Source organism: Papio anubis, chromosome 13 (genome assembly GCF_008728515.1).
Source record: "Papio anubis isolate 15944 chromosome 13, Panubis1.0, whole genome shotgun sequence".
Classification (NCBI taxonomy): Eukaryota; Metazoa; Chordata; class Mammalia; order Primates; family Cercopithecidae; genus Papio; species Papio anubis.
In genome coordinates this window covers 69,073,907-69,093,083 of record NC_044988.1, presented here as the reverse complement: position 1 = coordinate 69,093,083, position 19,177 = coordinate 69,073,907, and the positions used below count along the sequence as shown (strand labels likewise).

Here is a 19,177-nt window from a genome sequence, read left to right as displayed (position 1 = left end):
TGGCTGTACCTCACTGCACCTCTAATAACAAAGAGGAGTTTTCTTTTTATCCCCATATCTGTTTCCCTTCCAAGGAGATGCTTGAAATCCTAGAATCTAGTGGGGAGGATCAGATTTTGTCAATCCTCTTGGCTTCTGTGCCATTTCAAATTCATCTGAAAGATTTATGATTAATCAAACAATATACTAATTTGGGAAAATTGGTTTTTGGAGGAAAGTTTGGAAACTACTATTAAATCCCAAGCCCTAATAATCTTAGAGAATGAAAGAAACTGAGGGTTCTACAACTCTCAGAATTCCAACTTGTCTTCAGTTGCTTGAGGTCCTTTCCCAAAATTGTTTAAGTCTAGTCAGTTACCTGGGTAAGTTCATTAAGGGAGTCTATGACATAATGCTAAAGATAATAACAACAATTAGCACTTGCATAGCACTTTAAAGTGAATAATTCTAACATAAAAACAATACGAACTAACTACCATTCATTAAGTATTCTTCTAGAGAATCAGTGTGCCAGGCACTGAACTAGGCACTTGACATAGTCTTCTATTTGATATCTGTCATAAAGTCGTACACAGTGGTATTAGTATCTCAGTTTTACAGATAAGACAGCTGAGGCTCAGTGAATTGCCTGAGCTCACTTAAAACTAGACTGTAAACATGGATTGTGTCATGGTTTTACTCAGCATTGTATCTCAGAATCTGGTTCAGTGCTTTGCATTGTGCCTAGGAGAAGGTAGGGACTCAATACATAATTGATGAATGAAGGAATAATTAAATCACTAGCTGTTTCTTTAATTCATATTGCCTCGGGGTAATGCAGAGATGCTCTACCCAGAGCAGTCTTGCTTCCTGTTTCCATCCTCCAGTAATAATTCACATAGTAATGATATGGGCCTTCATCCTCCAGCAATAATTCATATAGTAATGATTTGATGGGCTGATATGGTTTGGCTCTGTGTCCCCATGCAAATCACATCTTGAATTGTAATCCCCACATGTTGGGGGAGGAGCCTGGTGGGAGGTGATTGAATCATGGGATGAGCTTCCCCCTTGCTGTTCTCATGATAGTGAGTGAGTCCTCACGAGATCTGGTTGTTTGAAAGTGTGTGGCACTTACCCCTTTGCACGCTCTCTTCTTCTCTGCCATCGTAAAGATATGCTTGCTTCCCCTTTGCCTTCTGCCATGATTGTAAGTTTCCTGAGGCTTAACCATGGTTCCTGTGAAGCCTGCAGAACTGTAAGTCAATTAAACCTCCTTTTTTCATAAATTACCCAGTCTCAGTTCATTCTTTTTAGCAGTGTGAAAACAGACTAATACAGTGGTTTATGGAAATGTGCCTTCATTCTTTACATTCTCTAGGGTAATGGTTCTCCAAATGTGATCCCTTTCCCAATAAATTCATGGACCCCACTTCAGATCACCAAATCAGAATATCTGGTCTCGGATATCAAGAAACTGTTTTAATCAGCTTTTCATCTGTAATCCCAGCACTTTGGGAGACCGAGGTGGGCAGATCACGAGGTCAAGAGATCAAGACCATCCTGGCCAACATGGTGAAACCCCATCTCTACTAAAAATACAAAAATCAGCTGGACGTGGTGGCACACGCCTGTAGTCCCAGCTACTCAGGAGGCTGAGGCAGGAGAATTGCTTGAACCCGGGAGGTGTAGGTTGCAGTAGCTGATTGTGGCATTGCACCCCAGCCTGGCAACGGAGCGAGACTCCGTCTCAAAATAATGATAATAATAACAAGCTTTTCAGATGATTCCAGTGAACATTAAAGATGAACATTGAAGTTTGAGGACTTAATAAATAAATGGCCTTTCTGTCCTGAGACTCATAGTAGTAGTTTGGCCTGGATGATTGGATGGAGGTGCCATTTATAGAGATTGGGGAAACAAATGGTGGAGCAAGTTTGGAAGGAGGTCATGAATTTGGGTCTGGTGTGTTTAATTTGAAGTACCTTTGGGATATCCAGGTGAAGGTATCTGGAGGCATCTGGAGCCTGGAGGTCTGGAGCTCAGAAGACAGGACTGAGTTGGAGATACAGATTTGGGAGTGGTAATTGGAGTCATGAATAAGACTGCTTAGGAGAACAGGAAGCATTAGTTTACCCTAAGTAATAGCATTATTTTAAGAGAGTTGGGGAGGGGTACTGAGAGAATGAAGAATCTGAGGACAGTCATTCTTCCTTGTGAGTGACTTGCATTGGAATGTTTGTCTCATCTTCTCCTCTGGATTATAAGCTCCTTAAAGGCAGGGACTGTGTAAACTTTAATAAGTCCCTCAAACAAAAGTACATTGCTGCACAGGCTGTGAATAATCAGTGAATTCCTTCCAGGATTCTGCTTTGCAGAAATCCAATGTGATCAGAGCCACCAGCAAGATATTTTCCCAAAAATCACTTCTATCATTTCCCAGTGGACAGTATGGCAGATTAAAAATAAGTGAATAAATAAAGGGTATCATTGTAATCCACTGATATCTATGCTAATCACATTAATCAGAGTGAATTAATTACACCTGAAAACAGATGCAAAGTTAAATTCCTCAGAAAATCAATTCATTAAACTCATATTGGAATGCACAGTCAACAACCCCCATGTTTAGAAACTATCAGCATGATTTGTGGCAACTTCTGATTTACCAACGAAACTGCTTAAAACATTTTTAAAGGCAATTACAATTACTGTCTGGCATTTGATGGAAAGAAATCTTGTCAGCATTGTCCCTTGTGTGTCAACTGTCACAATTTTCTAAAAATTTTGTGGCAAAAAATAGGCAGGCTCTACTATTTGCTAGCCTCGATTAGGGTTAATTCAATGTGTGTCTGCAAATAATAGTGTTTAATGTAATCTCTCTAATTACAGATAAAACGCATTTTCAGTCATGCTCATCACTGACAGTATTTTGGGATAAGTTAAACTGACAGCTGCTTTCTGAAGGAAAGGAAAAAACAAACCTTCCTTGGGGTTGTGTTGATTTTCTCTCTCTCTCCGCCCCCCACCCCTTTCTTTTACATTAAAGTTGAGAAAAAGATGAAACTTGACACTTTGGCTCTGGATACCAATTTTGGAAATCATGACATCATCTATCTCTTAGGAATTTGACATGTTTTCCAGCTCCTACTCCCATCAATGGATATCTAACTTGAATTCACTCAACAAGCATTTTCTAAGGGTTTCCAGTGAACCAGGTATTGTGCTAGGCAGTAAGGAAATCAAGAAGGAATGATTCTACCAAACCTGCCCCCCTGCAATTGGCCCCATGAGTCAAGTCAAGCTTCCTACTATACCAGACTTTATAGTCATACAGCCCTTATATTCTCAGTCCCTCCAGAGTGAAACTATTCAAGTCACAATGTTTTCTGAAGGACCACAGATTACTGGATCAGGGACTACCCAAGGACACCTGCTCCTCAGATTGTCCAGGCATCTGTAATGTGGCCTCGCATGACAAGTTGAGCCAGATCAGTCAGATTTTCTTTCTCAGAAATAGAAATTGGAAAATACTAGATGAGGTCGTTAGGGATAAAGGTGAAATTAGAAGGCAGTAAGAGAAAAACCACAAGATAGAAAGAATTAAGACCTTGAGAGGGCAGGCATCATCGGGTCTATGAGACTATGAGGAAGCTGAAACACAGGGCCTAGTTCAAGGTTGAATGAATCAAAGGATGAATAAATAAACAAATAATTGTGACCTACGATGTCTTTGGCTTTTTTTTGGTAGCCTCAAAACATGAGTGATTCACGCTGAGTCACTATCCTTGATACTCCTGACTCTTTTTTCACCTATTCTGTAGATAAACCATGTTTCTTGCATCCTGTGTGTCTCAGATGGAATATAATTCAGGTTTGAGGAATGGAAAAACTCAAAATAACAGTGGTTTAACAAGGAGTTTAATTTTTTTCTCATGAAAAGTCTACTTATATGCAATCCAGCTTGGATAGGGTTGCTCTGCTCCATAAAATCCTCAGGGCTGATTCCTTCCAACTTCCTTTGCTACAGTTCTTAGGAGATACCCTTATCTCCATAGTCTAAAGTGGTATCCATGTTCCAGATGAAAGGATGGAGAGACAGTTGAACAATAAGGGTCAGAAGTCACCAGCCATTGCTTAAGATAAGTTTCTAGAACCTGGGAAAGTCTTATTCATGATGTTTGGGTGGAAATTTTGGAAAAGATGTGAATTCTACTTCTAGAGCAACACGAGAAACAGAGATGATACCAGCGGTACAGCAAAAAAAAAAAAAAAAAAAAAGAAATCGTTAACAGAGCTAATATCAAACACACGTGGGAGCCTGAAGCCAGAGCTAACATAAAAGTTGGCAGAATTTACAGATATCTTGAGGAGGACTTTCAGGCTCCCTGTTTGTGGAACAAAGTGTTTAAAACAATCCCTTCTGGATCCTAAGGATAAGAGGCCCCAGCAACCTATGGGTTACAATACAAATGAGACATATTCCAAGACTAACCCTACACCTAAGCCATCCTAAAATATCACCTATCATGATACCACCCATGACTTTCTCCAAGTTGAAATTTTCATACATAGAGCCACTCTCTGGAGCCAGACAGTACTGATGTTGTCACTAGAAGGCTACTGTCCATTGCCTTCTGGAAGACAGAGAAGCAGAGTGCCCAGATTTCTAGCCCTCAAGATGGTAGAAATTACACCATCTCAGAAGTGGGGGAGCTGGAAAAGGAAGGAAAGGATAGCTAGTTCTGAAAAGTAAGGATGTTGTTTTGAGTATGTTGACTTTGTTCTGTAAAAAGTGAGATACAAAGCACAGTAAGATGCCATTTTATAACCACTGGATTCACAATAATAAAAAATCCTGGGCCGGGCATGGTGGCTCATGCCTGTAATCCCAGCACTTTGGGGGCTGAGGTGGGTGGATCACCTGAGGTTGAGAGTTCAAGACCAGCCTGACCAACATAGTGAAACCCCATCTCTACTAAAAATACAAAATTAGCCGGACATGGTGTTGCATGCCTGTAATCCCAGCTACTTGGGAGGCTGAGGCAGGAGAATCGCTTGACCCTGGGAGGTGGAAGTTGTGGTAAGCCGAGATTGTGCCATTGCACTCTAGCCTGGGCAACAATTGTGAAACTCCGTCTCAAAAAAAAAAAAAAAAAAATTCTGGTGAATCCAGGTCTTGGAGAAGAGATAAAACAGTAGGAATTCTCGTTGTTGGTGAGAATGTAAATTGGTGCACTGCTTTTGAAGAAAACTAATATATCTAGTAAAGGAAACAACATGTATGCCACATATCCTATCGACTCCACTTCTTGGTTGGCCTATAGCTGTGGGTCTCAAACTTTGGTATGCATTGTAATTACCTGGAGGGCTTCTAAAACACAGATTGCTGGGCCCTTCCTCAGAGTTTCTGATTCAGTAACTCTGGAGTGGGGCCTGAGAATCTGCATTTAGTAAGGTCCCAGGTGATGCTGATGCTGCTGATCCTAGGACTACACTTTGAAAACCCCCCAGGCTAGAGAAATTATTTCCTGTGTTTATTAGGAGATGTGTACAAAAATTTCATAACATCATAGCTAGTAATAGCAAGAGCCTGGAAACAACTTAAATATCCCTTGACAGGAAAATTAATAGAGAAATTATCGTGTATTAATTATCGTGTATTAATAGAGAGGTACTACAGAGCAGAGAAAATTAAATTAGAGCTATACAACATCATAGATAAAACAAGTTGCAAAATAATATATGCTTTATGATACTAAATACAAAACTCAAAGACATGTACATTTAAACAAGAAATTACTTAGGAATATATACATATATAATGATAAACCAAAATTCAGAATGGTGGAGGGAAGAGGGAAATGGGATTGGGGAGGCACAGGGATTCCAATAGTTCTTGAGTTGGGTGGTAAGCTCAAATATGTTTGTTCTATTATTCTTTCACATGTATAAAATATTTAACAATTATTTTGTGCTTTAAAATCAGTTTCATCAAGTGTGGTAGCTCATGCCTGTAATCTCAACACTTTTGGAGGCCAAGACAGGTGAATCACTTGAGCCCAGGAGTTTGAGACCAACCTGGGCAACATGGTAAAACCCCTTCTCTAAAATAAATAAATAAATAAATAAATATACAAAAATGGGGTGGGTGTGGTTGCTTATGCCTGTAGTCCTACCTGCTTGAGAGGTTGAGGTGTGAGGATTACTTGAGCTCAGAAGGTCAAGGCTGCAATGAGCCATGACTGCCCCATTGCTCTCTAGCCTGGGTGACAGACTGTGACCCTGTCTCAAAAATATAAAATAAAATCAATTTCACTTTTGTATGTATGAAATATTTCACTTTTTTCTTTTTAATCAGTTTTATATTTTCAACTTCATATTCTTTTAGTTTCCCATAGAATCTTGACAATGTGAAAAGCAAAAATAAAAATATAAAGCTGTATCCTTTTTTTAAAATAAGGAAAAATCCCCTGAATATGTATATACGGATGAGGAAGCATGTAAGCAGCTATGTTAGGATAGTGTGTGTGTGTGCATGTGTGTGTATGTGTATTTATACTTAAAATACCTTTATGTAGTTCTGAGCAATTGATTAAAAACTGGCAGGAGAAAACGAGCAAGGGAAGAAAGGGCTGGGGGGAAGAAACTATGGTTTTAGGAACAAAAGGTAGAAAGTGTATTTGTGGACACGTAAATTCAAAGGGTAAGGTGGAGGCCAGGCTGCCAGGAAGGAAATGGCTCTGAGATGAGCAAGGATTGCCTGCTTCTCTGCGTTTGTTCCGGTATCTTTTCTCAGGGATAAAAAAGGCAGATCTGGCGGGTGATGGCTTTGTGGGGTTTATGAAAGTAACCGGAAGGGGACAGAGAGGTGGTTGCAGAGTCCAAAGGAGAATAACTTGGAAGATGTGGACTACAGAGCCTGAGTGGGAGTTTTAAATCACCTGGAAATTGGGAGGTTGGCTGGAAGCAGAAAAGAGTCATGAGGGGTTGAATGATTGAAGCCCACTCTGAGGATAGGGAATGTTTGTGTTTAGAGATGAAAGGACTAGAAAGGGATTCCAAAAGTGGAGCAGGGCCTCGTTATTAAAGGCTTAGTGGGACTGAGGCTGGTGAGGGACAAGCTTTGAGTACTGTGGGGACAATGGTGGGGACCTGTTGAGGCAAGAAGTCTAAAGAATTCACAAGACAGTTGATATCTCTGACAGGCAGGAATGATGAAGTTGAGTCAGAGTATTGGATAGTAGCTGCGTTTTCGGGTAGAGTTCTTACCATTGTTGATGAGCAAGGAACTGAGAATAGAGGACCCCTGTGTCCTGGGAAGGAACAGGGGTCTAATCACAGCTCCATGAATGCAGCCGGGGGCAGTAGAGTCATATTGACCTGTGTTCAAATTCACTTACTAGCTGTGAGGTCCTGCTGCTAGGTACTTAACCTCTCCTGGCCTCTTTCCTCATTTTCAGACAGAGGATATCACCTCCTTCCTAGAAGTAGCAACCATGAAACTAGAGTATAGATGAAAGGGTTTACTAGAATATTTGGCACACATCATAGATTATTAATAAATGTTAGTGAGACAAAGCAGGGGTCCTTCTTAGGGGCCTAATGGGCCCCCCAAGAGTGGAAATAAAGGAAAAATTTTGAATCTCTTCAAGGGAAAGTCCAGGCACCCAGCTATCCCTGAGAAATAAAAAAGCAATCCCATAAGAAAAAAAAAAAAAAAGGAATAGCATAAACAATAATCTCAAGCAAGTTAGAGTCACAAGGTGTTTTAGTTCCCTCTAGAAACTAAAATATAACACCTTAACATATGTTCTTGAGTTGTTTATTAGAAACCAAGACTCCCACTGATGAAAAATGCTGGCCATTGTCAGGGAGACCTTAGGTAAAGGGGACCTGAAGATTGAACACTGACCACCATTCTTTGTTCTAAGTTTCTTCCTGTGAGACCTGGATAAGAGTTACACCCACAGGCCAAACATTAACCTTCCTTTCTGCTGAACCCAAGTTTTTAGACAAAACCTTGTTTCCTTAACCAGTTGCAAATCAAAGAATTTCTGAATCCACCTCATGACCTGTAAGCCCCCACTTCAAGATAGCTCATCTTTTCAGGCCAAACCAATGTATAATCTCCATGTTTGACTTACAATTTTACCTGTAACTTCTGCTGTCCTGAAATGTACCCCTCCCTTTAAAAACCTTTTTTTGTAAGCCATCAGGGAATTCGGGTCTTAAGTGTTAATTGCCCAATCCCCTTGCTTGGCACCCTGCAATAAATGCCTCACTTTCTATCACTGAAAATCCCAGTGTCAGTGTTTGGCTTTTTCTGTGCACTGAGTGAGTGGATCCGAGTTTGCTTTAGTAACATTAGGTCTGTCTTCTCTTCCCCTCAAATCAAGCACCCTTAGAGGCCCAGCATGGGGGATGGCCAGCACCACAGGAGGTAATCAGAGAAGGGGCTGATGATCCCTGGGCTCAGTGATGGAGCCATGAAATGAGTCAGACAGGGACAGAAAAACTAAAACAGGAAGGACAGCGCACTTGCAACGAAAGCCAAACAAAACAAGCATTGCCCATGTCAGTGTCACAGTGCAACTCAGAGACAACTCTGAGGAAGACTTTGCTGATGCATTTCATGAAGAATTTTGTTCATGGTGAGGGATGGCAAATAATAGAAGGTGCAAAAACCTTCTTTGAAACTGATGGGATTTTCAACTGGTCGGGCAAAGGATGGGCCTTCTTAGAAGAGCGTTCAGAAAAGGTGATAAATTACTTAAGCCTCTTAGATTTTAGTCCTTTCAGTTTTCAGCCTAGCCCTGGAACAAAGGTTTATAAACAGCCTTGTTCATGGAGCAACCTCAGATGCCTCCTGAGATAAAGAAATGGGGAGGCTCTGAAATCAGTGCCTAAGGCAAAAAAAACCCCACATAAAACCAAGATTATTCTTGAAAAGCACTTACATCACACTTAAGCTCAGAAGTCAACAATCAAAATAATGGAAAGCAGGATTTGAAAAGATATTTGCACATCCATGTTCACCGCAATTTTATTCATAATAGTCTAGAGATGGAAGCAACCCAAATGCCCATTGATGGATTAATGGATAAACAAAATGTAGTATGTAAATACCATGGAATATTATTTAGCCTTAAAAAGGAAGGGAATTCTGGCACATGAACAACATGGATGGACCTGAGGACATTATGCTAAGTGAAATAAGCCAGTTATAAAAATGCAAATACTGTATGGTTTTACTTACATGAGTAGTCAAATGTATAGAGACAGAAGGTAGAATGGTGGTTGCCAGGGGCTGCAGAAGGAGGAATGGGGGGTTGTTTAATGGGTATAGAGTTTCACTTTTACAAGACGAAAAAAAGAGTTCTGGAAATTGCTTGCTCAACAATGTAGATGTACTTAACACTCCTGAACTGTACACTTAAAAACAGTTAGGATGGTAGATTTTACGTTATGTGTATTTTACCACAATTTAAAGTCAGAAATTAGTTGCTTGTGTTTCTCTTTGCATTTAACCTATAGGAATTCAACCACAGGCAAGTGCCCCTTTATTTAGCCCTGTTCTTCCTGGACCCTCCCCATTCAAACCACACCTTTGTCCTTATTGTCCCTAGAAGAGGGGCTTAACCCTCTCCTATTTATTTTTTATTATAACCAAGCACTTATATTTGTTTTGTTTTTTATTGATAAAAGCACCTACATTTGAATTTATGTCAGATGGCACTCCACTATAGCTTTCTTTTCTTACTAATCATAGTTTATGGTTGAGTAGTGAAGGTCCTGTTGAGAAGCAGGAGGAAGTGTTTGGCTCCTAAACCAAACACTTGCATAAGGTATTGTCTGTGACATCTAAGTACTGTGTCTGCACAGTACACAAATAATATATTTATAATTTAATGCTGAATAATATTCTGCTGTATTTATATACCACATTTTGTTTATCCATTCATCTGTACTTAGATGTCACAGACAATACTTTATGCATGAACTGATGAAGTAAGTCATGAGAACTCCCACACTTTTGAGTCGTCAACACACAAAAAGCACATTTGCACTAACTCAGAACACATGATGTTTTGGGTAGAGTTGAAGAAGTATTACCCACAAAGAAGGGGTTTCTAAGTAATGTAGTAGTGATGGCTCAAACAAAAAGGCAGAGAGCACTCATCCATCTTGGAGAACTATAACCCTGATTCTTGGGAATGTTGGTTCACAAACTGTATCATATTTTCTTGATATAAAAATGAATCTTTCTTACCTTTAAAGAACACTTTTAGCCAACAAATTTTAGCTCAATTTACATTATATACAGTTGAAAGAAAAATGGGAGTTTCACACACTGTGCATGTTTGTATCTCCTCAAAGCACTCACCAGTGGTTTGCCCCTAGGAAGTAGTCAATAAATGGTGATTGAATTTAGAATGTCCTTCTTTTCAATCAGTAAGGTTTAATATATATCCAATTCAGAAATCCTATTAATTTTTCAGCATTACTATGCCTTTAAAAATCAATTTTGGGGATGTGCTTAAGAGTTCACAGCAAATACTATTACATAATAATTAAGAGAAAACTGTTAAATGAATCATGCTTATTCAATACACCAGTAGCCATTGATAAAATGTAATTTAATTTAATCATTTAAATTTACATTGTTAATGTACAAGAGCATTTCTTTCAAACCACAGGTTAACACACACTAAAGAGCAATGCTGTTAGAGGAGCAGAGAAACTTTGGAAAACTCTGCTGTCTGAAATAAAAGCAAGGCACTCTCCATTAACAGCTGGTGGCTTCCTGATTTCCGCCCACAGAAGGCATGTTCACACTGAGAGAGCTCTCCCACAAGGGGAGGAATCACCTGCTTTAATACATGTTGTCCTCTTCTGTGCTAGTGTGGTCATCCACTCTGTATAAACTTATGTGCAACATTCAGACAAAAAAAAAAGGGGAGGGAGTTGAGTTGATAGATGACTTGGGAGGCTCTCATAGTTGTAATAACTATGGAAGACAGAAGAACATGCTATCATCTTTATTTTTAGCACTCATATCTGGACCTAGTACTAAAAAAGCTTCTTCATTCCTTCCAACCACTAGATTATAATGGCTAAAAAGTCTTTTCCTTAAATCTGATGGGTGTAAAAATAAAAAGTAACGGCATTTCTCTAGGGCTCTGTTTTTGTTTTGTTTTGTTCTTCCTTTATAGACATGACAAAAACAAGGATTAACTTTCCAAATATTCATGGTGCACAAGAAGGTTATGTATGCACAGTATTTCTAATTTATTCAAATTCAATTTGAATTTGGTCTGAAGCTATCTTGTATGAAATGTTAGCTTTCCTGATACTTAATAATATTTATTATGTTTGCATATAAGCTCAAAAAATTAATGCAAAAGTATACTTTACTCGTGGTTATCTTCTGGTAAATATTAGTGGTTATGTTTAAAAGCCTGATTTTATATAGATGGAGTAAGTTGAGAAAAAAAGACTATGGAAAGGTAAATTAGGTCTTAGTCTTGATTCTGTTACTAGCTGTTTGACTTTGATTAACTCTTCACCCTTCAATGGGCCCCAGTTTGCTCCTCTATGAATTTTAGGGGTTGGACTAGTTGACAGGCCAGGCCCCTTCCAAGTCTAACATTTCAAAATTCTAACATTCCAGGTTATATCATCTTGATATATAAAAATAACAATCTTTCATAAAAGCACACATAAACATAACACATAATCAAATATTAGAATGACTCCTGGAAAAAAACATATGATTTCCTATCTGGGTTATACTTTGCAGCAGTTAGGCAATTCATTTGGCATTTGTTTGATTGTATAATTTAATGACAATATAAACAGCATAGTTTTGTTATCTTTCCTTTAAAAAGACTAAAGCAAAAATGATTTAAAGCTAACAAAAACTACATCAGTTTGACATTCAAAGTTTGTTTCTTAGCAAAATGGCCAAAGATATTTTGACTTGATACAGAGTATATAATATAAAGACTTTTAGACCTAAAAATCTTCAAACATTATTCGAATTTAGCAAAACATAAGCAAAATTTTAATATCAAAGTGCTAAACAGTACTGCCTTAAAAGTCACTGCAAATGAACCATAAAATAACGGCATGGGAAGTGACATTTATTGTACAAATGGTTAATAAAAAGACACATTATAAATATATATATGTAACCTGCTATATTTATATATATATATATTTGCTTATTTAATTTCTAATTGGTGTATCCAAGTCACTGTGAACACCCCATTTAATTACTTTGTAACTCAGCTTCCAGGAGCTGGTGGTCTTGCAATAAATACAGGCAAAGCTATTACAATATAACGTGCATACAAATGTTTATACAAATAAGGACACTATGCAACAATTATCTCATAGTAATATGGCATTAACAGTAGAAACATACAAAAGGGAGTACGAACACGGAATGTTGAAACGCAGCCCACTAATCCTTCCTAGTACTCACACTCATACTATTTTTTAAATCTTTTCTAGTATTCACATTCATACTATTTTTTAAAAAGAAGATTTGCTTGCTCTCCAAAATTGTCTCCTTAACAAATAACAAAAATTAAATTATATCTATAAAAATCCTTATTGTCCCTGGTGCTTACCCTGTATGACCCAGTTCCTGCTGATTTGAATGTTCTTATCTAGGGATCAAATACTCAACTGACTTATGGAGCTTCTGAATGAATATACTAGTCAGTTGCTATAAGTGAAACAAGTTTAGGGAACTCTGGTGGGGTTGATAGAACACAACCAAAACAGTTACATGTAATCCAGTTTATAATCTGATCCGCTTTCAGGATAGCTGGACAGTCAGGGCAGGGATCTGGTTCCATCAGGAATGGCCTAAAAATCTTGGATAGGCCATACCTCAGAAGGGATCTACAGGAAAGGTGAACCCAGCCTCTGCTAGGAATATTAGCATGCGTTATTTGCTAACGTGACTGCCTCCTTTTTATTTCCATATAGAATAAAGGAGAGTTAATAAACAAGACTTAGTAAGACAGCACTTTAAAAAATTGCACTTGTTTATGGAAGCAAACAGCCATTATTGTTTTGCTATGTCTGATTTGTAGGTAATCCTCCATCTTTCACCATTTGTTAAAATAAAGGAAGAAGGAAATTAAAAGGAAGTTTCTGCCTTGTTTGCACCACATACGTACCTTTGATACAGGAAGCGTATTTTCAAGGGACAAATCTTTAAGACACATCCTACCCTGGCAAACAACCCTTGGCTGTTCTTGTTTTTAAATACAAAGCAACTATAATTGTAGTCCCCAGAAAGAGTTTTAAAACAGTTATATTATCCTTTTTTTTTTTTTCCTGCTGGGATAGCATTGTCCAAAAGTGCTTTGTTAGCAATTTCTTAGAAAACCCTCATGAACTATACCCCCCTCCCACCCTATCCCCCAATGCCTAAATATAAAACACAACCCCAACACAATACTCTGCAAGTTTTCTGGCTTTAGGTTGTAAGGAAAAGAGCCAGAAAAAAAAGTCTGCTTTCTACAGGAGCTGTTTTTCCTCTTAAGGAAGGACAGGAAATGATAGATTTCCAGACCTATCCCTTTGCTGTGTAGCAAGCAGGTGCTAGGAGAAGAGGCGGCTCACTGCTCAGGCTGCTCCTGATTAGAAAGGTAGGGTGTCCAGGAAGAGCTTGTCGATGACGGAAGGTGGAGACACCAAGTCTTCCAGCTTCAGGTAGAAGATGCGCTGGAGGCCCAGGGTGCAGATCTTCCTCAGTTCTACCAGGGCACCCAGGACCTTGGACTCGGTGGGCTCCAGAGCCTGTCCCTTACTCTGATGGTCTTTTAAACTGCTTGTGATCTTGTTGCATAGCTCCTCGACTCTCTTTGGTTCTTTTAACCCATGTCTTTCTGCAGAGGGATAGAGAAGAGCAAGAAGTTTAGGAGGCAAATACATCTTAAGACACTGAGGTCTGTGTCTCATTCTGCCAGTTTGGGTGGCTTCTTAACAATCAAAGTGCCCTCCCTGTTAGAGGTAGCTCATGGCCTTTGGTATTAAACAACACCAAGGTTTGAATCCCAGTCCCAACACTTACTTGCTGTGCGCCCTAGAGTAAGTCTCTTTACTTCTGAGCACCCATTTCCTTATGAGATGAAGAAAATGATCATACCCAATTCGGGGTTTCTGGGATAGCCAGCTTAGGTAAGTAACACAAGGGAAGCACAGTTCCTGGCACACAGCCACATGGAATGAATGGCAGGGTGTTTATTATTTTTGCATACATTGTCCTACTAAGGACTCACAAAGCCCTGTCAGTAGGCAACTATTTTTCAGAGTGACACAGAAACACATCCAGGCAAATGAATTAATGTTTCTATCTTGACAGACTCACTTAAGGGAGGTGGGGAGGCTGTAACTTCCATTTGCTAATGCAAGGGCTGCTCGAAAAGACCCAACATAGCAAAGTGCATTCCTGTGTTTTCATGCTAACCAGCACTGAGAAGAATTCAGCTTTTCTTTTCCTTGTTTTGTTCCCCCCAACTTGAAACCCCTATTGACATACACCTGGCACTCTGTACAAAATACACATGTCCTCCTGCTGTGGAGATGGAAAAGTCATAGAGAAGGGGAGGAAGCCCAGAAGGATGTGGTGCAGGCACTTTATAATGTATCAAGACACAAATACCAGTATCTTATATTTTACAAAACAATATATAAAATGATCTCCATGTTAAATACTATGATCTATTTTATGTATAAGGTTAAATGAATTTCCCAAAGTCACTCAGCTGCTAAAAGCTGGGATGAGAACCCAGTTTTCTGAGGCAAATATTGGCCTCTTGTGCGATCTTGGCTCACTGCTCCCCTACTTCCCCCCACCTCCCTTCTCACAGTTCAAGCAATTCTCCTGCCTCACCCTCCTGAGTAGCTGGGACTACAGGTGGGCACCATCATGCCCAGCTAATTTTTTGTATTTTCTGTAGAGATGGGGTTTCGCCATATTGGCCAGGCTGGCCTCGAACTCCTGACCTCAAGTGAGCCTCCCACCTTGGCTTCCCAAAGTGTTGGGATTACAGGAATGAGCCACTGTGCTTGGCCTCAGAGCCTCATTTCCAAGGGAAGAGCTTGTCCTCTGTTATCTCAAACTTTTCTTCTCTCAGTACATTTACATGTAAAATCATAATCCTTGAGAGATCGAAGACATCCTTCTAAGGGGAAATCAAGCAATAGTTTCTAATTTTTACGAAATTATTATTATTTTTTTTTTTTGAGTCACGGTCTTGCTCTGTTGCCTGGGCTGCAGTGCAGTGGTGCAATCATGGTTCACTGTAGTCTGGAACTCCTGGGCTTAAGTGATCCTCCTGCTTCAGCCTCCCAAGTAGCTAGGACTATAGGCATGCACCACCATACCTGATTGATTTTTAAATTAATTTTTGTAGAGGTAGGGCCTCACTATATTGCCTAGGCTGGTCTTAAACTCCTGGACTCAAGTGATCCTCCTGCCTCAGCTTCCCAAAGTGCTGAAATTACAGGCATGAGCTACCGTGGCTAGCTCTAAATTAATTTTTTTAAGTTGGAGACATTTTTGTTAGAAAAGTTATTTCCTGCTGGGCGCGGTGGCTCACGCCTGTAATCCCGGCACTTTGGGAGGCCGAGGTGGGTGAATCACGAGGTCGGAGATTGAGACCATACTGGCTAACACGGTGAAACCCCGTCTCTATGAAAAATACAAAAAATTAGGTGGGCTGTGGTGGCGGGCGCCTGTAGTCCCAGCTACTCGGGAGGCTGAGGCAGGAGAATGGCGTGAACCCAGGAGGCAGAGCTTGCAGTGAGCCAAGATCGCACCACTGCACTCCAGCCTGGGCGACAGAGCGAGACTCCGTCTCAAGAAAAAAAAAAAAAGAAAGAAAAGTTATTTCCTTGAAGCAAAAGTTGCAGTGAGCCAAGATCGCGCCACTGCACTCCAGCCTGGGCAACAGAACAAGACTCCGTCTCAAAAAAAAAAAAAAAAGAAAAGAAAAGTTATTTCCTTGAAGCAAAAGCCAATCAGAAAAATGAAGAACTATCCAGATACTTTTCTCTTGTCCCAAATAAGAGGCCTGGGAACCAGAAAATTTGCATTATCCTCAGTTTGGCTAGTTGTGTATGATTTGGGGAAGTTCCTCCCTCTTTGGGGCCCTGTAAAAGGAGAAGGTTGAACTTAATTATCTGTAAGGCCCCAAAGCTCTGAGTTCTGATGTGTGTCTGTCCTTCTGTCCGTCCGTCCATCCTTCCTTCCTTCCTTCCTTCCTTCCTTCCTTCCTTCCTCCCTCCCTTCCTCCCTCCCTCCTTCCCTTCCTCCCCTCTCTTTCTTTCTTTCTTTACTTCTCGACAGAGTCTCACTCTGTCACTCAGACTGTAGTGCAGTGGTGAAATCTCAGCTCACTACAACATCCACCTTCTGGATTCAAAAGATCCTCCTGCCTCAGCGTCCCAATTAGCTGGGATTACAAGTGTGTGCACCACACCTGGCTAATTTTTGTATTTTTAGTGGAGACAGGGTTTCCCATATCAGCCAGACTGGTCTCAAACTCCTGGCCTCAAGTGATCCACCCACCTCGGCCTCCCAAAGTGCTGGGATTACAGGCACGCACTCCTGCACCTGGCCTGATATGTTATAATATCAAAATTCAGGCACACACTCCTGCACCTGGCCTGATATGTTATAATATCAAAATACTACCATGAAGATTGCCAGCGGCATCTCTGTGGATTGTAAGTTGCAGGCATCTTGTCTCAATGCAATATGCTATAAAGAGAAGGGCACTGGCCCTGGAGTTAGACAGACCTGTGTTCTAGTTCTGGTTCTGTCACTTACTAGCTGGGTGACCTAATTTCTCTAAGGCTCAATGTCTTCACAGGAAAATCAGAATTATTGGGTGGCAGATACACAGCCTTTGCCGTATTCTTCCTGTGTGTCTTCAATGTTATGTAATAAATTAAAAGAAAAAGTAAAATGATAATAAAACCCAACTGCATGGACTGTTGTGGCTCAATTAAGATAATGTTATGGAAAAGTGGTCTGTCAACTGTAGAGAGCTATACACTGGAATAACTGGTTCTGGAATAATCAGAACCAAAGACAATGCTTGCCAGTGGGCAAGTGGCTGGCAACTACAAGGTCTAACAAAAGGCAATTAGTGGCCTAATTTCCAAGCTTTGCAGTGCATCATTTTGCTTTCCCTGAGAAACTATTAGCTAATCAGCCCAGGTGCAGACCTGTCTCCTACGGCTTATCTTTACTAAATACATAGGCTCCATGTTTCAGTCTCAGAAGAAGCACCTGAGGGTGAATTTTAAGAGAATCCTGCATGCAGTGGTGTTCTGCCTAAAGTTTTATTTTTCTCCCCAAAACAAAAGAACACGCTGTAAATTTGGCAGTAAATTTCAAGAGCTATAAATCGTCCATAGCCTCTGACTATGTAATCCCACCCTTGGGAATTTATCCAAAGGAAACATTTAACAGAAGAATAAAACTGTATACATGCAGACATTTGATTCATTATTATCTATTACCAAGACAAAACAAAACAAAAGCAAACAAAAAAACTGGAAAAAGGCAAAGGGCTGAAGAATAGGGGAACTGTTAAGTAAATAATGGTATATGGAAGGGAAGATTCTGGAGACATCAAACAGAACAAATATGAAGGCTGTGAAGCAAAATAAAAAAATGTTTACAACATTAAATAAAGAGTAGAGTATTAAATACTAAAGCTGTGATTCCATCTACGCAAATATTATTTCTTCATATAAAGAAGGGTGAAAGAAAATATAAACATGAAAATACCTATGGGGTTTGGGGATAACTTTTTCCTTTCTTTTAAAATGTCCAGGTTGTGCTCTTTGTATAATAATGTTAAAACAGAACAAGATGGATTTCGTCCTTTGTGAAGTCCTTGAGTAGTTATAACATGATCAAACATCACCTTGCTGATACTAAATTCAATTAATAGTGAGAAATATCCAATTAGATTCATAACCTAGGGAGAGTCGCCTTTCTCAGAATAAATACCAGTTCATTGACTTAAGCTTTCCCTTCCTTTCAGTGTCTCATGTCTTACATAACATTCAAGATCTCATATTCATCATCAGGATACAGGAACTGAGCAATATGTTGGCTGGATTTGGGGAGGGGCTAATTGTGGAACCTTGTAACCAGACTTTCTCATGGCCAGACTCCCAGAAGGTACTGCAGAGTTTTCCCTGCTCTCCAACCAGTTGCCACTGCTCAATAACTATGGCAACCATTATTTATTCAGTGAATTCAAGTGGAGATCGATACCTCCTGCCAGCTGGATCAACTCTAGGCCTGGAATTCCTTGAGGAATTCAGAGACACTCCTGTTAGAAGCCAAAGGCACCTCAACCCTTCTTTGTTGTTTTGAACAGCCACTGGATTTGTAGCTTCTTTACTTTTTCAAAAGGGCTGAGATAATATTCAGTCTCCATGCAAACTACTGCCAGCAGCCAAGAAGATTTTCAAATCACTAGGGAGTCACTAAGTGTCTGGGTCCTTCCCTAGTAATTTGAAATCCCTTAAAACCTAATCACTGACATTTTAGTTAAAGGGATCTCCTTTCTTCTTGTAGCTTGGTAAACATGGTTACGGAGCTGATATACAGAGTTCATAAATTCGGGGAGAAATAAGGCATTTGAACTATCCCCCTTCCTAGAGAATTACACACGGAAGATTTTAGTTTAAGGTCTTTGTCCACCATTAAACAAAACAAGCTTCTTAATATTTCTTGCATTTTGGTCTATATAATTTTCATAGAATGCTTCAGTATTTTAACTCTGGCATTATATATTCAAAACTTTAAAACATAACATACAGAAATGGTTAAGTAATTGACTTATATGTCATAATCATTGTATATATAGATTGGAAAGGGTTTGAGTTATTTAGTTCAAATTCCCATCTAAGACAAGAATCACTACTACAAGTTACCATAAAGAGAGTGTCAGGTAGTGGCTGGACTGGGAGTTAACTATAATATTATGCCTTAACAATACAAATATATTTAATAGCACTTTATATAACACTCTTTTACTTAGATTATTTAGATTATTTTATCTCACTCTCACAACAATCCTGTGAATTAGGCAGGACAAAGATTATCTTTAACTAACAGGTATGGAGAGTAAGGCTCAATTAAGTA

General features: G+C 39.6%; 1 protein-coding gene across 8 annotated transcripts in view; it reads right to left on the bottom strand.

Annotated features, from left to right (window-relative positions):
* Positions 1 to 10,424: 10,424 nt before the first annotated feature.
* The window catches only part of NR4A3 (nuclear receptor subfamily 4 group A member 3), a 44,264-nt gene continuing 35,511 nt past the window's right edge, over positions 10,425 to 19,177 (bottom strand). For 7 of the 8 annotated variants that reach the window (XM_021927319.2, XM_021927320.2, XM_021927318.2 and 4 more), the window contains one exon: positions 10,425 to 13,889. In XM_021927319.2, the coding sequence (XP_021783011.2) occupies positions 13,642 to 13,889 (248 nt within the window). In that variant the 3' untranslated portion in view covers positions 10,425 to 13,641. Of the gene's footprint in view, positions 13,890 to 16,537; positions 17,956 to 19,177 lie in introns of those variants that run through there. The other variant, XM_021927323.2, reaches the window with a different exon arrangement.